The 19,146-nt window shown below is 42.9% G+C and overlaps 1 protein-coding gene across 1 annotated transcript in view; it reads left to right on the top strand.

Moving 5' to 3' along the window:
* The first annotated feature begins 3,366 nt into the window (after window positions 1–3,366).
* KCMF1 (potassium channel modulatory factor 1) overlaps window positions 3,367–19,146 on the top strand; it is a 60,765-nt gene continuing 44,985 nt past the window's right edge. The window contains 3 exon segments of the mRNA XM_074856924.1: window positions 3,367–3,380; window positions 7,970–8,213; window positions 8,215–8,533. Of these exon segments, the coding sequence (XP_074713025.1) occupies window positions 3,367–3,380; window positions 7,970–8,213; window positions 8,215–8,533 (577 nt within the window).

Raw genomic sequence — 19,146 nt, 5'->3', positions numbered from 1 at the left:
AGTTTCACACCTGGTAATTAAACACGGAAGAGCAGCTGCTTGGTAAGTCAATACATAGCACCACAGAGGGCTCAAGCACAAATATTCTGGGAGGGTCTAAATGGTCATCTTCACTAAAAATTGTTGGTGTTAATCGGAGAGCAATTTTTCATTAACTGAAATGATGTCTCCTCTGACACTGGACACCTTGTACCAGATCTGGACTCTGTTGAGTCCTGGTGATCTACAGTAACCATGTGGCTAAACCCCTCTACTCAGAGCATGGGTTTTGTGGCCAGTTTACACCTTCTGGAAATGTGCCTCCAGAGTGCTACACTCACGTACCTTCACAAGCTGGGGAGTTTTGGTCCCCTAAAGCCAGCCTTATTATGGTAAGTTTCTCTGATCCCTCTGTAAGGAAGTGCTGGCCGTTGCTGGTTGTTTCTGTGAACACAGGTTGAAGAACAAGAGGACCTTCTCCTGCTTTTTGGGAGACAGGGGAGGACTTGGGCCTAACTGAGGAAATTGAGTGTGCTGTTCCAGGTTCAAAAGCGGCTGCATCGCTCAACGGGAAGCAGGACTGAGGACTTTGGTGAAGAAGGGCAAACACAGACCTCTCTTCCTCACCCACTGTTTTGTTGAAACTGAGTCTTGTGGGTTGTCACCACAGTGCAGGGATTTTAGCCAAGCCAGCTTGAGCACTCAGGGCTCCTCAGGTACAGCTGCTTCCTATGTGTGTATGCATTGAGCTACCAGGACATGCTACCATTACCCCCTTCCTGTGAGAATAATGCTAGCTCTGGTACCTCCACCTTTGTCTGAAATAGTTGGGTGACAGGTGTAATGCTGCCGTATCGGTACTGCTCATGAGCCTTGATCTTGTCACTGCAGAAGAGGCCTTGCTGTGCTTGGGCTTCTCATTCTTTCTGGTTTGAGTTGCTCTGTATAGGTGTATTTACTTCAGTGGCTTCCTGATGTGTCCTCTCCATTGTCCAAGTCATCTCTCCAACAGACCCAAGAACAGCTGAATAAATGCTTGTGCTGCTACCAAGTAGCTTTGGAAAAAGAAAAGGAAAAAGGAGCTGTGTTTGTATTGTTGATGTACATGCCCTTCCTCTTCTGCCAAAGCCTGTCACTAGGACAAGAAGGTGGCAGGTAGATAGTCCTCTTCCCTTTTCAGAGCCAAGGTGCTTATGCACATCTGTCCTTGCTCTAGGTTCCAGTCACACCATGAATGTGAGTTTTACTCCTGGTAACACATTCTCCCTGTACATCATAGCATATGGTGCTTACTGGCTCTGCTGACTGCTTCTTGCACTGACAGTTTCTCTGCTGCAAAATGAGCCAAAATGACCATTTGCAGGTACCTACAGTCCAGGTGCATGGCTGGTGTGGAGGGCTCCCAAGCATATAATCCTTTGCAGCACTATGCCATCACTCTGCTACCAGTTGAGTGGTAGTGCCAATCATCTTGCTAAGTTCTTTTAGAAGTCTAGCCTGCAAAGATCTTGAGTCAGCTGAAGGCTACAATGAAAGGAGAGTGTTCAGTATTTTAAATGGGCAAATGAAAACCAAAAACATCTGTTTTTAGAAACACATTTTTAAATGTCAATGTTGACCATTCTTTAACTGAAAAAATAAAAACTTGTAAATTGAGAATAGAAAACTGCTTGGTTTCTGACCTTCAGAGGGGAAATGTATGAGAGAGATTTGGTTTAGGTGAGACTTAATTTTTTGTTAGAAGGAGATCTGGACAAAACTCCAAAGGCTGGATGAGTTCTGCTTGTCGTTAGCAGTGTCTCAGGCATAGCTAGGTCCCTCTTGAAGCTGAAATTTTCTCCTGTGTCATTGTGGAAGGAAGGGGAAGATGAGGGGTGACTGGGTCCAGGGCAATCCAAAATCACTACTCATGCATCACTAACAGCAGCTAAAAACATTACAGGAAATTATTTCAGGAGAGGGATCTGCTGCTAAACCAGACAGAGCCACCTAGCATACCCAGCAGTTCTGTGAATTTGCAGTAAGAGCAGTGCCTTCCCTCCAGGTTAGTCTGTATTGACTTTCTCATTTCTTTTTTAAATTGCTAATACATTGGTGGCTCTGTGCTTGTCTGAGCTACGCAGGCTCAATTTTACAGGGAGAGAAGGGAAAGATGAGATATAACCCATTTTACTGCAGGATTGCTACTCAGCAGCCATGGCCAAGACATGACCCTCATCCCCTGAGCTTTATATCCCATGCTGCCAGCTTTCAGTTGTCACTTTATAGCATGGGCTTTTTACAGCAGAAACCACATGTCCTCATATGTTTGAGAATGCCTGGTGTACCTAGAGATGCCCCCCCCCCCCCCCACTCCAACAAATTATAGCAGTCTGTTTGTCACCACAGGAATTTCACCTGCCTTCTGTTCTTCAGGTCCATGCCTGTATAGCAGACAGAAGCAGTGCAGGGCAATACTTTCCCGTGCTTTGCCATGCTGCACTTACTCTGGTTAGTGCTGGAGTTGAGATTTTGCAGTTACTTCTAAAGGGCCCCTTTGCTCACAAGGATCCTCATGGAAAAGGACCCCTGCAACCCTCCCAAGTCTTGGGCCAATTGTGGAGACTGGGGTATGTGACTCCATACTGTCCCACCCATCACATGATCCCAGCAGGTGAGTTGAGAGGTCTAGGCATAAGGTAGCAGTTGGCTTCAATTCTACTGAAATAGAGGCATACAGATCCAAAGATTAACCACTATGCTCTGCAAAGAGCAGCTTGTGTCCTGTATCAGATGGCAGCATCCACTGTAAGAACAGGCATAGAGAAGCACTCAGAAAGGTCAGATAGGGTCACTCAGTGATTTGAATTCACAGGGAGTCTGCCTAAGAGCAGGTATTGTTTTGAAAGGGGGTGAGGATAGCAGAGAAGAAAAGGCTAGAAAAAAACAGAGGGTAATAAAAACCTAGCTCATAGCTGAACTAGTATTGCAGTATGGCCCCAAGAAACATGGGCATAAAATATATCTGGGTAGCGGAGGAAAGAGTGTTTACAGTGATGAGCAGATATTGTTTTATTTGCTTCCTCCTGCTCACAGAAACAGGGCTTTGTGAGTAAACAGGATACATCCCTGATATCTACTCTTTGCTGGAACAGTGCTTGGGACAGTGTTTCTGATTCATTCACACGGAATGGAGTAAAACCAGTCACATTTGTGGCTATCAAGTAGAGGAATATCAGTTGGTTCAGCAGTGACTTCCCAAGGAACAGTAATAATAATTTCAAGGAAGGATAAATTTACTTTTTCCTCTTCTGAAGAGAGCAGAGGTGGAATTTGTAGAATTTTTAAAAGCTGTTTCTATTTCCTACTACATGTAGGTCCTGTAAGAACAGTGTGCCTGCTGGAACCATGCCGTTTCAAGGGTATGTGGTCAGTTTGGAATATTTTTGTAAGAGGACAGAATGATTTGATGAATTTTCAGTGTTCATTTTGGCTCAAATTCTTCATAAAGCTTTGGCCAGAAAAGTTGGAAAGAGGTATCTGGGGCACTTTTAGTTTTATATCAACATCTGGTATCTTAACCAACATCAAAAACTGCTGAGAAGAATGAAAGCTCTCAGTAATGAAGGATAGATCTGGGATAACCTCTGAATGCTAACTTCAAAGTGGAATGGTCTGGAAAGGTGGGGAAATTAACAAGGGAGTTCCCAATTTTGCCAAAGTCTAGATATATTTGCTGATAAAAGGAAAAGAGCAGCAATGTATTAGAATTCTGTGCAGTGCCTGCATGCATGTCTGGCTGTGTACAAGTACCTATCAGTTTAACCTCTTCACAGCACCTGTCCAGCTTCCAAAAAGATTTTCTGGGGAGAAGGCAGTAGTTTCATGGTATGTGCAGGTGAACATGGGGGCATCACTGCTCAGGAAAGACAGCAAATATGACTCTACATCTGGACTGTGTGTCTGAAAAATGGAACAGCTTCTATAGCTGCTGGTTACCAGTGAAGTATGGGCATATCGGTGCAGCACTTGCATTGCACACCCTAGTGGTGTCCAGCATTCAAAAAGAAGAGTTCTAACAAAAGTTTAAACTGATGATGAGCATTTTATAGGATATTTAGTTGTGCTTAGCTCAGTTTAACTCCAAAGCCAAATACAGTTCCCACAGCAGGGATGTCTCTGCTAAAAATTCAAGCCCTGCTCTCTTCCAGCAAGATGCTTGTATTCCATTGCAAAAGCTCTAAATGAGACCCACTAAGCAAAGGTATCTGATGTTCCTGATGACTCCAAGTTTGCTTGTGCTGTTCCTCAGTGCTTTGGGCGCTTCAAGTTGGATTGTGAGACACTGTCAGTAGGCCTGGGAACCTGAAAGGATTCAGTTCACAAGAAGTATTTATGTGGAAATAGCATTTCCTATCTAGCATACAGCCACAGGACTCCCAGAGTCTGTGTCTTCTGGTCCATTAGCATGGCAGAACAGTTGTCCATGGTGCAGACATCAGAACAAAACAGAAGATGCTAGGTATGCAGAGTTGTTTCAGGTCTTTTCTTATTAATTAGAAAGCAGCAAGACTGTCTTTCTGTTTGATTTTAAAAGCCTTCTTTACAGATCACGCTGAACACAGTAAGCAGCTCTATAGCATGTTGAATGACTACTGAGCAAGAGAAGGCATAAAAGTAGCAGTTAGAAAAAAAAGTGTAGTGGAAGGCCCTGACATGTGCCAGTGTGCAGATTTAACACTTGAGCATGTATCTAATCACAGTTCCATATTTATCTTATGATGACCTGACTGATCCAAGCAACTGATTTATGTAAGTTTTATACCACTGTGGTGACAGAATATCTTACCTCCAAGTGTGAAGCTGAACCATCAAACCGACAAGGACCTAGCATTGTAGTGGGGTGCCCAACCTTGGTAATAAAAAGTCCAAGTAAAGTGAAGCAGAGATCACTTCCTCAAATAGATGGAGCCTGGTAGGGACTGCACTGAAACAAGTAAAACCACTGTTTAGTGGGCTTTCAGTAGCCCACAAAGGGGTGAAAGATTTCAAGGAGATTAATGGACTAAGCAACTCCTAATGGAAAAGTTTTACCACTCAGGAGCTCTGCTCTAGGATGTCACTATTAAGTTTAGTACCCGAAACTCTTCTGCTCTGATCCAGACACTGAACCCTTTCACAGTGGCAGCTAGAGGAACTGCACAAGGCCACACAAGCATCTCTTCCCTAATTCAGAGGGTTTTATTACTTCCAGGCAAAAATTTTATCATCTTATGATTTCATGTTGGGAAAATTCATGGATTTTTCTGTTTCTCACTGTGGCTTATACAATGGCCTAATTAGCTATGAGATCTGGGTCTCTAATCCCTTGCCTGATTCTGACTTTGAATGACCTTGGGTAGGTAAATTTTCATTTCTCAGCTTGTGTTTACCCGTCAGGAAAATACTAATGTTGAATTTTTTTTCCTCACAGCTTTATAGTGAGTCTTACCTATGGATTATTCTGCTGCATGGAATAGAAAAAATGAGAAAACCGATTATGGTAGGCTCTTCCCTTAGGGACAGAAGGATCCATCCACACCAGAACTTTATAAACCTCACTAAAATCTTTCTTTCTCATTCTTCCTGGGGAATAACAGCATGTGGGTTTGTGAAACAATATTGTTCAAAACAAGGGCAGTACAGGCTATTGATTACCAAGTTGATGTTAAGAAGATAAGAATATTTCCTACTGGTGGGCATGACCTTGTAAAGGATCTTCAAATTCTGTTATGCACCTCCTTCCACACCAGCCAGAGTTGTCACATGCTCATCTCTGGGAGCCTGGGCGTCTTACATTTGCAGTATTTGCTACATTTGCAGAGGAGATTATCAGCAAAATTCCCACTGAAGGATATAATGCACATGCAGGCATATTTTAATGTGATTCCAAAAGTACCAAGGCTTTTTTCTATACTGTCTCATTGGGTGTAGATACTGGCCTTAAGGCAAGAAAACAGTTATTATATAACAGGGTTACAGTTTTAATTTTGGACTGGAGTCTAAAGATGGAGAAGAGGACACAGAATTCTGCTTGGCTGCTACAGGCACCAGGGGTGTTTCAGAAAAGTCATGTGCTGAGAGGCTCACCAGGATGTGCTGGACCATGTGCACTCAAGGGACATCCCTGTGAATACACTTAATAAAGGCAGGAAAGGTTATTAAACCATTTTGCAACTGAAGCATGGAGAGATGAGGTGATTAGCCCAAGGTCTTCCATGACCAAAGACTGAATCTTCCAGGTCCCAGTGAAATGCCTGGGTTGCAGTCTGTATTTTACCAAGTGCATGAGAAGAAGCTCCTGTGGGAGGCCATTCTGCCAGAAACTGGGTAAAACTGAGCACAGGCCAAGACAGCATTGTTGTGCTCAGAGTGAGGCAGAGTTATGTACATAGTGAACCACAGCCTCACACAGAGGTAAGATATTGCTAGTCAGCTGAGTTACCAGCTTGCAAGCTAGCTTGCTCTTCTAGGGACTGGAAGGTAGCATCAGCCAAGAGCACCTGATGGTCTGTATTTTGCATTTGGGTGGGATAATTGTCATTTGCAATTAAAAATGCTGGTGCTAAAATCAAGTAGTAGGGCACACAGGACCCACTGCCCCACTCTGTGCACTGTTGCTGTGAAATGCTGGCAAGATGGGCAGAGCTTCACCTCCAGAACTATCTTGGAGATACCACTTTCATAGTTTGGTAGTGAGTTTTATGACAGTTGCAGACTTCTCTTCAGTTTCTTGTCATCTGTGGTGTCCTTCTTGCAAACTCCTTGCATGGTCACTGACTCTTGCCCAGCTTTCAGAAGCAGTGAAGCCATTGATTCCCATCAGTCAAAATGACCCCCAGTTTCTCCTACAGCTTATCAAGACACAGGTACTGCTTGCTTCCAGTGAAACTGCCCACAATCCACTGGACTTTTAGATAGACTGGATCCAGGTTACCTTCTCAGTAGGTACTGTGTTTATGAAACCACACGTGGCCAAGGGAAAGACAGAAGTGAAGCAGGTGGCCAGAGTACAGGGGACAGATGTGTGCATACACATGTAAGGGGGAGAGGCAGAGGCTAAATAGTATGATTGGCATGGGAGGGAGGTGGTGCAAGGAATGAGGTTGACACTTATTCCTTTCAAATCTTACTGTTCATTCCTGCCTTTCACTGCAGCTCGATGCTTAGGCTGCTCTGGCATGTGGGCCCTCATGGCCTTCGAATGAGACTAATGAGGAGGTACTTCACCAACATGACTGTATAAGAATTGCAAGTCTGAGGCAGACATATGGGGGCCATGGCATAAGATGGTGAAGTTGAAGGTGTTGGACTGGTAGAGATAAAATACTGAGGAATGCCATGAGAAGGTTAGAAGATGAAAACTTATATGAAAATGAAGGAAGGTGGGAATAGCATGGACAGAGATGAGGGAGATGGTGCTATCTGGGATGGAAGCTGGGGGGACACCAGGAAGTTATAGCAAGAAAGGCAGCACAGAATCAAGATGCTTGATGCATGTACCCCATACATCTGAACCAGGGAAGGAACACAGCCCTGCCACAGGTTTTTCACTCATCTCAAGACTAGACTGCTTTCATGACAGGGCAGGAAGCAACCATGACCGGACAAAAAGCTCTCATGGTGGGAGAGAGACCAAGACATTTGTCTGGAGTATGATGACACACTGCACGTGGGACGTCCTCCTCCTTACTGAGCTGGAGCCTGACTGGAACACACTCTTGGCAGGAGTGCTCTGCAGGCCCGACAAAGGGGGAAGGGGGAAAAATAAGAAAATCGGCCCTGTGCCTGCCCTGGAGTCCGCAGCGAGCCGTTCCCCACAGCTGGCAGAATGAGTAACGCTATCAGTGGTTGAAAAATCGGTTCGGTGCATGCGCACTGCTCTCTGCCACTCATATATACACACACACATACACACCCCCACCCTCCTTTTACATAAAACCGTGTGATTAAGACCTGTCCTCTGGGTCAGATTGGTCTTGTTGGCTACTTTGCTGCTGCCAAGCTCCGTCGCCTTAGCCGTTTCCTCGCCCGGAGCCCGCCCCATCGCCAGACCCCGCCGCCGCCCTCAGCTCCCGGCCCGGCAGTCCGCGCGGGAGGGCCGCCGCCTCGGCGGAGTATTTCCTCTTCCTCCCGAAGGGAGGCCGGGGCGGGAGGAAGGGAAAGGGGCCGGGAGCGCTCCAGCGCGGTGGGCAGCCCCGCCGTCGCTGCGGCAGCGGGCGGAGCGGAGCGGGAGGCGGCGCCAGCAGCTGGCGGGGCCCAGAGTCCCCGTGTCACGGCGCCCGGGAAGCCGCTGCCGCCGGATCCGCCCCACGCAGGGCGAGCGAGGGTGGAGGTGGAAGGAGGCCGTCTCCTCGCCGCTTCTTGTAGTTTTGCCTCCTTCCTGGCCCTGCCCTCGGCTCCTCTCCCCTCGTACCGGGGCTCCGTGCGTGCGGCGGCTGCGGGGGGCCAGGCCGCAGCGGCGCCCGAGCAGCCCGCGGGAGCCCCCAGACGGGCCTGGGCCGCCGCCTCTGGACTAGGATGTCCCGACATGAAGGTGAGCGGTGCGGGGCGCCAGGCCGCGGTGGCGGGGGCGCGTCCCGGGGCCCGGCCCGGCGTTAGGGCCTGGCGCGGCGCCCTCTCAGGCCGATCATCATGGCGCCGCCGCCGCCGGGAGTGGGGCCCGCGGAGCCGGCGGCGGAAGGAGGCCTCAGCAGCGGAGGGCGGCGGCTGGGCCCCGCTCTGCAGTGTCATGGGAGGGGAGGCGGCCGCGGCCGTTACGGCCTGTCTCCCCGCGCGGCCTGCGGCAGGCCCGGCCGCCTCCCCCGCCGCTCCTCCGGACGTGGGGCCGGGAGCCGGGAGGCGGTGGGGAGCTGTTCCGCCCCTCTTCTCCCGCTCCTCCGCCTGAAAGACGGGCGTGCGGGGCGCCCCCGGCGGGCACGGTCCGGGTGGGCGGCGGCGCAGGGCGGCCTGCCGACGTGTCGGCCGCCGCGGCGGGTCAGGTCGGGCACGGCGCCCCGTGGGGGCGGCGCGGCAGGGGGCCGTGCCGGGAGGGCGGCCTGGCACCCCGCGAGAGCGGAATGGGAGCGGGGGCCCGCTTGGTGCCCGAGGTCGCGCCGGGCGGGCGGGAAGAGGAGCCAGGCCACGGTGCAGGGCTTGGGAGAAGAGGTGTGCGGGCAGCCTGCGTGGCCCTGCCGAGGGGTAGCTTGTGTTCTGGTAGTGCCGGGAGCTGCCTGTTTCTGTTTTGTCTTGTGGCAGAGGAAACCAGTGCTGATGTAGTGACATGTTTGGAGGCGTTAAGAGAAACGATCAGAGAAATGTGTGTGTTTGCCCTGGTCCCACTGTGTTTACCGCCGTGGTTGGTAGTTCAGAATTAGTCAAAAGGAGCAGAATGGAGAGAGAGCTGGAAGCTAAGAAAGGAATTTCTATAGAAGAAGATGGGAGTGTGAAAACAGGAGAAAGTCGCTTGATTTTTCGGTCCTTTCTTAACGGTGGGTAAGGTGCTTGGACTAGTATTGGAATACTCTGTAAAACCAGGGTTTGTCACCTGAAAGGATAACTTTCTGCCATGTTAGGAACTTAATTCAGCACCTCTCTCCATTTTCTCTCTTATCCAATTTCTCATTTCTCTGTTTTACCTAATCTGAAAATGTTTTGACAGAAGCCTTATAGGAGAATTCAATATTTGTGGCTAATTATGTTGGCTTCTAGTTGGTAGGTGCTGGCCAGTGGTATATATGATGGATTTTCAGTGTGCTGTCACAGTTTTGCAGACTTCTTGTCTGTGCAAGTATGTGTGCTTCTGTATCAAAGAATTGTCTTGCCTTCCCTGAATCCACTAGCTTTTTTTAAGTTAAAATTAAGTTAGGGGTAATGAATTATTTCTGTGACTCTTCATACACACACACACCCCCCCAAATATCTGTTTTCCCAAGAAGGTGGAGATGCTGCGTTTCTTTATGATTAAAGATGCAGTTTCTAACAATAGTGAATGGAGTGACCTTTAATCACAAAGTTGCTGTTAGTGACATTGTGTGTTTATGCAGTCTGTGTCTGCTGTGATACTTGTATCCATGATGCTCTCTTTAAAGTACTGTAGTAGAATACAAGCTTTTTCTAGCCTGAACAGGTTAAAAATACGGTAGTAGTATCATGTGTTTGAACTGTCATAAAAGATGGTGATGTTTGCTAAAAAGACATTTCAGTCCTTGAGCAGTTAAGACAGAGAAAATTTCAAAGTAGTTTTCTTTGTAAGTATGTTTCTGATGAAGGCTATATCATAAGTTGTGATATATATTGTGTGTTAGGTTCTGTTTATAGCAGGAAAAATTGCATTTCCTTGCTTGTATATTTGTTGATGCTTTTAAAAGGAGTGTCTTAACAAAGCCAGGCTTAATACTTTGTTTCTGAAGCAGGTTCATCAGTGTTTGTTCTTTCTAGATGTGCCTAGTTAGAAAGAATGGAAATAATTGTCTGTCCTCATAAGTGAGGGTGAGTTTTGGTAATTTTGTATCACAGATGTAGACTCCTCACGTGTGTATGTGCACACACACACATGCATGAGTGAAACCATGAGAACCCTGTGAGATTAAAAATGACATCTGTCACTGTGTCCTTGTGATACATTTTCATTAAAAATCTAGTCTGTCTCTTACCTTCTCAGTGAGTCTTCTGTTCACACTATAGATGTTTTGTTTTAATCACCTTCAGTTATAGGGTTAGAGTAACTCATATTAATATGGAAGGTGTGCTTTTCCGACTTGATGGAGAAGAGGTTTGGAGACTTAATTTTGCTATAAATCTGGAAATCCTTACAGAATAAACACTCAAAAGTAATTCTTGTTTCAGATCTGTATTGTGTCAATTCACAGCTGTCAGTTTTTGATCCAGTGTAACTAGTTTGGGGAGGGCTGTCTTAGAAGAATACAGTATAGGGAAAAAGCAAGTTTTAATCATGTTTAATAAATTATATCTTTTCTGTGTGTTACCTTTGAAATGGTCCATCCTCAAAGTTACAAACAAGACTTATTGATTGTTCCTGACAGAATCTGGATGCTGTACCAGTCTTATGATGGGAAAGCATGTCTTTGGAAGGGTAAATGCTGCAGAAGTTGGAATTCCAAACTCTTGAGACTTTAAATAGACCAAGAAGTATCTGAAGGAGATTTAAGCTTACTTTCCCTTGAGGTTTCTTGACTGTTTTCTTTGATGTAATAATCCATAAAATACAATTGGTTGTGGGTTTTTTTAAAAAGAAAAAGATTTTGTTATCCTTCAGAAAAATTCTGACAGCAGCCTACCTTTTTACTGTGCTCTTATTTAACACATGAGTTCTGGGCTCACATTTCTCCTGAATTCAGGGAAACACACACAAACCCAACACATGAGCACAGCTACAGATTGAATTCTTGTTGCTCTTGCTTGAAATATTCATTCAGTGTTTGAGAGACTTTGTTAATACTGTCAAAAGAGTAGCTGTTAGTGTTTATCCACCTCTTCCTGTTGATAGTTGTTTCTACTTCTTCAAAACCATTTTTGTTCTGTGATTTGGTGTTAAGAGACTAGCTATTCCCTGCCTTTGGTTTTCTAGAATGCAACATGAGGTCATCCCCTGGTCTTGAATTTCATGTTGTTCTCTTTATAGGATTGACATGCTGTGTTTCTCTGGGCTAGTCCCTCTGTTGAGGAGTATGTGGTGGTGTAATATGTGGCAGCCTGTGAGGAGCAGATAGGTAATTTTTTATGCTCTAGAAAGTATATCAGAAGATATTTTGTATATTACACATTTTCTTTCTGTGGACATGCATCCAGCAATGATTCTCTTCTATGGCAGTAGACACCACCCAGGACAGCAGAAAAGTAGAGAATCGCAACTTCTGGGAATATCATTAGAAGACCCATTTTTTGCAACTTAGTGAAACTAGGTTGCTGCAGAATTACTGGTCATACAAGGGCCTGGCTGCAGGTTCTGTACACCCAGCAGCTCCAGAGGGCTCCCAACACCACACCACCTGCACCACTTGGTTCTTGGTCTTGCAGACTGCCTCCCTGTCCCAGCATACTTTGTTTCTTATTTTCACTAAGGGACACATTCTTTAAGCTTCAAAGAGCTAGCAGCAATTCAGGTGGTCGTTGTTTTTGATGCCGTATGTCCATTTGTCAGCATTTCTTACGAATCAGCAGAGCTCTGCAGTTAATCCAGTCCCAGGTGAAGTAAAGTTGAGAATGGATGGTGGTTACAAAGCTAGGAATGGAGAGCAGTGACTGCCAGGAGCATGTGGAGTTTCCAAATGTTCTCGGCTGGCTTCAAGCCCTTTGTATTCTAGGGAGCTGGAGTCTCGGTGCTCCTCTTTTTTGTGGGTAGTATGAATGTCTTGCATTAAGATCTTTAAAAAGAGTGCTTATTTTTAATAGAAGGATAAATAAGTACATCTTAAAAAGAAATACACAGAACTTGGTCTTTGAAATTGAAGAAATCCTAGAGTTACACTTGAATTCATACCAACCTCTTGAAAACAGCTAATGTAAGGGTAATGTTAGCTCCAGTCTTCTAGCTGTACAATGAACAGATTGGGAGTCTGGGCTGATGTCATCTTCTGTGTGTTCATGATACAAAACATAAATAAAACTTTATCCATAACAAACTTTTTGAAAACATTAAAAGCAAGAGTGATTCCTGTCCCTTGTAATTATGCAATAGCTGTGTCATACTAAAGCTGCAGAAGGGTACTACAAACTTCTGTCAAGACAAATAACACTCAGCAGTTGATACATAACTTTTAAGATTTCATGTAGTGTCAGTTATAGAATTGCCACTACATAGAGAATTAATCTATTTTTCCATGTAAAGCTCTTAATTCAGGTAACAAGGCAACATGTTTTTCATACAAAGTACTAAAGATGCTGTGTTGGTGAATTTATAATGAAATATGCATCTATGAGACCAGTCACAACTTGCTGCCTTCTGATGCATTTTAAAACTTTGCTTGCGTCTTCTCCAAACATGGAATTTTGCTATTCCACAATACAGAGTAATCACAAATTCTTCTGTATTTCTGTTACTTAAATCTATTTTGTAGAAGAATAAATTCAGATTAAGTTGTATGTGTAATGTAAAACAGTGAGGTTTTTTGAATTTGCACCAATATCTGAAGCATTTTCTAACTTTGTATGTCAAAGTATTTCATACTGTTGTTAGTTTTACTCTGTGGTAGCATATTAATGCATATAATTACAGGTGTAGTGCAGTATCTGAAAACAAGTTAGTGTGATAATTTAACTAGTGAGAGCTATGTTTAGGACAAAAAGTGTTAATATTAAACATAAACAGCTGCAAATGTGATTAGAAATACTGGGACACAGTAATTTGCTTTATTATTAAGCTGTCTGCTTTCACTAAGAAATTGAATCATCATTTAATAATTAATAGACCTGGACACATCAGTGATATTTTAACTGGCAAGATACTTACTGGTTTTGAGAAAGCTAGGTTTTCATTTTAAAAAAGGCTTCTGGCTCTGGTGGTTTAGGAAACATGCTGTGTGTGAACCATATGCTGCTGTCCCTGTGGAGTCTGTGAACAAGGTCCTCCAAAAATACGTGTAGAGACCATTTTTTCTCTCAGAATTGTGATAGGAAATAATGCCATGGATCAAATATTCTTTGGGAAACAGGAGAAAAAGAATAGATTTAAGTGATCAGTGTTGACAGGTTGATAGCCAGTATCTTAAGCAGAAAAACTGAAACAGAACTGTGATACTTTTAACATTATTGGGTGAGGATGAAGAGAGACGACAATGGTGAAGTAACTTCCAAATGTTGGTTTGAACTAGTGATAACTAGAAGGGATTCAGGGGAAGTTTAGAGAGCCATGCAAGTTGCTTGAGCTGTACAGGGCAAATAAAGTTTGTACACGTTAAATAAAAAGAAGAGAGCTTTTCAAATACCTTTGCTTGTTTATATTACTGATAACACTTGAGGAGGAGTTCTGTGTGTCACTGTTCTTTGTTGCATCTTTATTGTTACTTCAATTACTGTTAAGAAATGCAAAAATGAATAGTGATTAATAACAAAAGTGTTATGACATTCAAGAAGCTGCTGGACACAGCAGCAGATTTGAGGAATAGCACTCGAAGTTGGGATGTGCCAGTAGTTGGTTGCACAGGCAGCACTAATTCAACCTTCTTTGAGTATCTGCATTGTGTAATTACGCAGCTGCGTGTTATCTACTCTATACCACTCCTGCCTCCTTTAGGGTTCACAGGAGTGTTTTGTATGTTAGACCACTGCTCTGTGTTTGGGAGTGTACCACAAATGAGCAGGTAGAGGCATTGCAGAAAGGAAGGATGGTTGAGGTGTTGACAGTGGACCTTTGTTGTGAAAGTTGGATCGACCCTCCTGTCCTCTGCTGCGGAGTTCATGTGAACTGCCAGGCAAATCACTTCAGCAAGAATTCAAGGGTGACTATTAGCTGTTTGTTCCTTATGCTATGAAGGCCTGATTCAGGATTTTGGAATCTGAGCATTCATGACTGCAACTGTAGTTAAGGAAGCAATAAGATTTGAAGATTTGAAAAACACTTAACTCTGGAAAATCAAAGATTCTGGCATCTCAGATTGGGCAACTGGATTCAGTGGACTTGCAGTTTTAATCTTTACATGCCTTGTTTTCCCTCTATTTTGGGAGAAGGAAAATACTGTTTAGAAGTGTTGCTAAAGTGTTGTGCATTGATATTTGTGCTGCGCTGTAATACTACAGAGAAGTGCTTGCAGGGAAAAGGCAGTGAGAAAATCCATAGTCAATGCAATTTTTTCCAAGTATGTGATGAGTAAATGCTCAGACTGAGGAGTGATGATAAATAGAGACTTTTCTGTTTGTTTACTGAACACCATATGCCCTGGTGCACTGAGTGAGGTGGTATTTTTCTAGAAAGGAGTATAATTGTGTTAGATTGCATTGCCTATGGATTCTGATCATGAATTGATAGGAGGATACATATATCTTAATATCAGTGAGGTTGTGAATTTTTGTGGGTTTTGTTCTTGGAATCATTTAAGCTAAATTCTCTACACACAGTGCATTCTTCCCTCTACAGGATTTGGAGTAGATGAGCAGATTTGGTAGCTGTAGGTTCTGAAAATGGGACTTGTAATGGAGAAGAGGTATACAAGCTTAACTATAGGCAGTAGTGTCCCTCATCCATGCAGAAACACTGTTAAGGCACTATGAGCAGCTCGGACACGCTGAGTTCAGAGAACTCAAAAAGAATGCTGTTAGTGACTCAGGACATATATAAAGGGGAATTACTGCATGGATAGAAACTGGAAAGGTGTTTATGTCAGGCTGATACGGAGAGGGATTCTGAAAGAGAGGCATCATCTGTGTAAGAGTATGTAATCTCCCTTTCCAAGTACAAGAACAAGGTATTTAATGAATTCAAGAGGGTGATTAAAAGTGAAGTGCTTTTTCATACAGTATGTAATGAGATTGTGGAGAATTTTTTCACTGAAGGTTCTTGAGGCTACCTAACTGCTCTTTGTCCATAGTTGTCAGAATTGTATTTCAAAGATGTGTGCAGGTGACGGTTTGATTTCTGTCACTTGAGGTCATTGGTTGCAGCTTGGAATTAATTTTTAAGTACAGATAGAAGTCATTGGAGCCTCCAGCGTATTTGGAAAAAATGAATTGTTTTCCCCTAGGTTTTTGTGAGAATGTAGTTTGAGCGAGTGTTAGGGGGAAGATGGATTTGTTTGTTGGAATTTTAATTTTTTTAAATGTTAAAATACTTAAATAATTTTTTAAGGCTTAGCGTCTTAGTCTATGATTTGCTTTTGTATGAGAATTACTCTTTTTATTGCCCATTTGTCACCCTGCAATGAGTTTTGTGAGTGTGTTAAGTCTTTCTATTGTGATTGCTTTATTTGGAGATTCTAGGAGACACCCCATTTTCAGTTGGAGACCTGGGTAAAACTACTTTATTATAATTTAAACAGGGAACCTGGACATAAGACACCATGATATTTCTCCCATTTGCACATGGGATATCAGGTAGAGATTTTATGTCTTGTCAGAAGGCACTTAAGAAAGTCTGCTAAAGATAAGAATTAGTGGTCTTGTACACCATTGCAGTGTTTTATAGATGCAAGTCTGTTCTTCCTAGTTTTTGACTCATTGTGACATATACTGTTTGCAGCTATCACTTTGTACAGCTTCCCTATTGTATTTTAAATTTATTTTTAATTTCAATATTCGCATAGAATTTCACATTTTTATCAAAATACTGTTGATCCTGTTCCACATTTGATTTGGGTCATCCCACCATCATTGGTGACAAAATCCAGCTGAAGAAAGACATTAGTTAAAAAAAAATCAGTTTTTAAAAAATATATTGCAAAAGTAAGATGAAGCAACAATCAAAGTTTAAAAAAAAAAAATCACAACTCCATTTGTTTTCTTACCTCAGGTCAGATTCGGTCTTCCCCCATCACTTCTGCCACTTCGTGGTGCCAGATTCTTTTTGGGAGGCAATGTTTCTTGTCTTGACTGACAAGAGGTGCTGTCTCTGGTAGGATAAATTATCTTCTTTGCTTTCCTTCTTCTTTGTCTTTGAAATCTTTCACCCTCTTATTTCCTTATCATTGCTCTTCTTTCCCTTTGCTGTGGTCTCCCTCTCCTACTTTCCTCCTTATGGTGCTCTAGGGTGGGATTTTCAAAAACAACTGGAGAAGCTGTAGACCCATATTGGGTTAAGTACAAGCCTGCCTCTATAAGCCTCTTTGAAAAGCAGAGCTCTAGTGTTTCTTGGTAGCACAACTAGCCCTCACTTATTTCAGAAAATAGCTATTGCTGAAAATGTGTTTAGGCAGCGATTTCTCTGACCTATTACATAGACAGATTTGTGTTTTGTTTTTGTTAGGGACAGGTGGCTTTAGTAGTGAAAATTTTACTTACTAGTCTAGGTTATGACTGATGAATTCTTTAATTATTTGTTGAGGAGAGTCATTGTTCACAACACTCTTCAGTAACAGTTGATTCTTAGTGTAAATGGCGTTTAAGGTCTGACTTCTTTTGGCTTATTGATACTAAAGCAGCCAGTATTCTTGGCTGAAGGTGATTACTAATACTATACTTTGAGACTGTATTTACCCTAAAAAAAAGTGAAAGGGTGATGTGAAGTCTTTATGTATAAACAGTTAGTGTAGAAATTAACATGAATTAATGTGACAGATGGGATAAAGTGGTTTGATAATATCAATATTCATATTAGGAATGTAATTTTAAACCAATTTCTAAACAAATTCTGTACCTCTACAGACCAAGAGAGTTGTTCTCCAGATGCTTGATAGTATGGCAGGAACTTCAGAGCAGCTTCTGGGAGTAAGCACCTGGGTGTGTCTCTAGAACAACATCAGAATTACTTGGACACTGAATGCAGGTGTCCTGGAGGTTAGCTGGATGGAGAGCTGTGCTCTGAGCTGTTAAACAGGTGATATTCTCTGGATACCTATCTCAAGTATCCTAGCTCCAGCAGCAATAGATCATACAAGATTTCCAATGTCAGAAGTGTGTTAGGATATAGTCATGTAAGGACTTTTTATGTGATTGTCAGTAACTTCTGTCTTTAATTCTGAATAAATAATTCCGGGAAGAAACAATGTTCAGTTTTACTGGTAATATACTTTTTGCATCTTATCACTTTGTGTGTGTATTAACATGCTTAGAAATTGGTGATCACCTGTAAAGAATTTGAACTGTTGTGAGTCTGACTTATAAACCTTTGTCAGTTGGACATCCTTTTGTGATAGTTAGAATGAAATTAGCTCTGAAGAAATCTGTGGCTTGGGCACAAAGGCTTGTCTGTGCTTAGGGTACCATCATCTCACTTTCACTTCAACAAAGCAAATGTTTGAATTATTGCAAATATTTGCATATGCTTTTAATATACGCAGTAACAATGAGATGTGCCTAACACAAACAGTGTTTAGTGTACAGGTATTATGTGTATATCAGTATGCAAGCTGAGGTGTGGATTGTCTCTGCAAGTGGAAAATTTCTGTAATGAGAAGCACCTTGTGATTCACTGATGAAATTGAGTCTGAGAGCAGCTTCACCAAGAGTAATAGTGGTAGAACACAGGTCACAACTGGACAGACATAGTTCTACCACTGCAGATTCCAAAGTTTCTTCTGACTTTATCACTTTGCTTTCTGAGAGTAAATAAGGCCAGTGACTTCATCACCTGAATTATTGATAGTATTATTTTTTCACATGTCCAGAGTGGACTCTGTCCCTAAACCTAGCTGTGGAAAATGAGGTAAGATTGGGAATGAGAATTCGGGGATGCTCTTGAAGACACCTAAGCTTTGCAAAAGTAAGCTATAGAGAATGCAGAGCTTTCTACATCATTACTAAACTTTTTTGAGTCTAGATGTTCATAAGATAGCTCAGGTGATCTTGATTCTATACCTGTCCCCTGTTATTGATTGTACTGTTCTGATAAGATGAAAATGTCAGTTCGTGTAGTTTGATCTCTTGACTGTGCAGTTTGAAGTTGGTTACTTCTGCTGTAAACTGGCACCAGTTGTATTTGTTAATTATATTAGATACCTTACCGATTTAAGATGACTGAGTGTTGGCTTAGGAGGAGGTCAGATACACTTTTCAACTCTCTTCTCCCTTGGTTATCTTCAATTTTGGAAAACTGCAAAGGTGAATAAACCTATTTGCCCTCCTGAATGCAGAAAGAATGGATGCTATATGATCTGCAAGTATCTTCTCCCGGATTGTTTTGGCATAAGGCCTGTGAATTTCCAGGCAGGATCGGAGAGCATACCAAATGTTCCTTATTCTGGAAGACTTCTGTGAGGAGCTGAGAAAACAGTTTGAGATTTTGCTATAGAAGAGTGGCTTTATAAGTGACGATTTGTAAGTAAGATTGCCTAGAATAATTGACTGCTGTTAGAATTTGTAGTGGTAGAGGTTGCTATAGATAAACGTTCTTGTGTTATTCCAAACTGCTGTGTGAAGTTTATTTAGAAGCAGAGGATCTGCAAGATACAAATTCTCAAGATTAACTGAAGATGTCACATGAAAAAAATAATTTAAATGGAGGATTTTAATAGGTTGTGTGGTTGTTTAGTAGTCTGTTATGATATTACCCAGCTCTTAAGT

This window comes from Strix uralensis, chromosome Z, assembly GCF_047716275.1.
Source record: "Strix uralensis isolate ZFMK-TIS-50842 chromosome Z, bStrUra1, whole genome shotgun sequence".
Classification (NCBI taxonomy): domain Eukaryota; kingdom Metazoa; phylum Chordata; class Aves; order Strigiformes; family Strigidae; genus Strix; species Strix uralensis.
The sequence above is the reverse complement of the archived record's forward strand: the minus strand, read 5'-3'. Positions and strand labels throughout refer to the sequence as shown.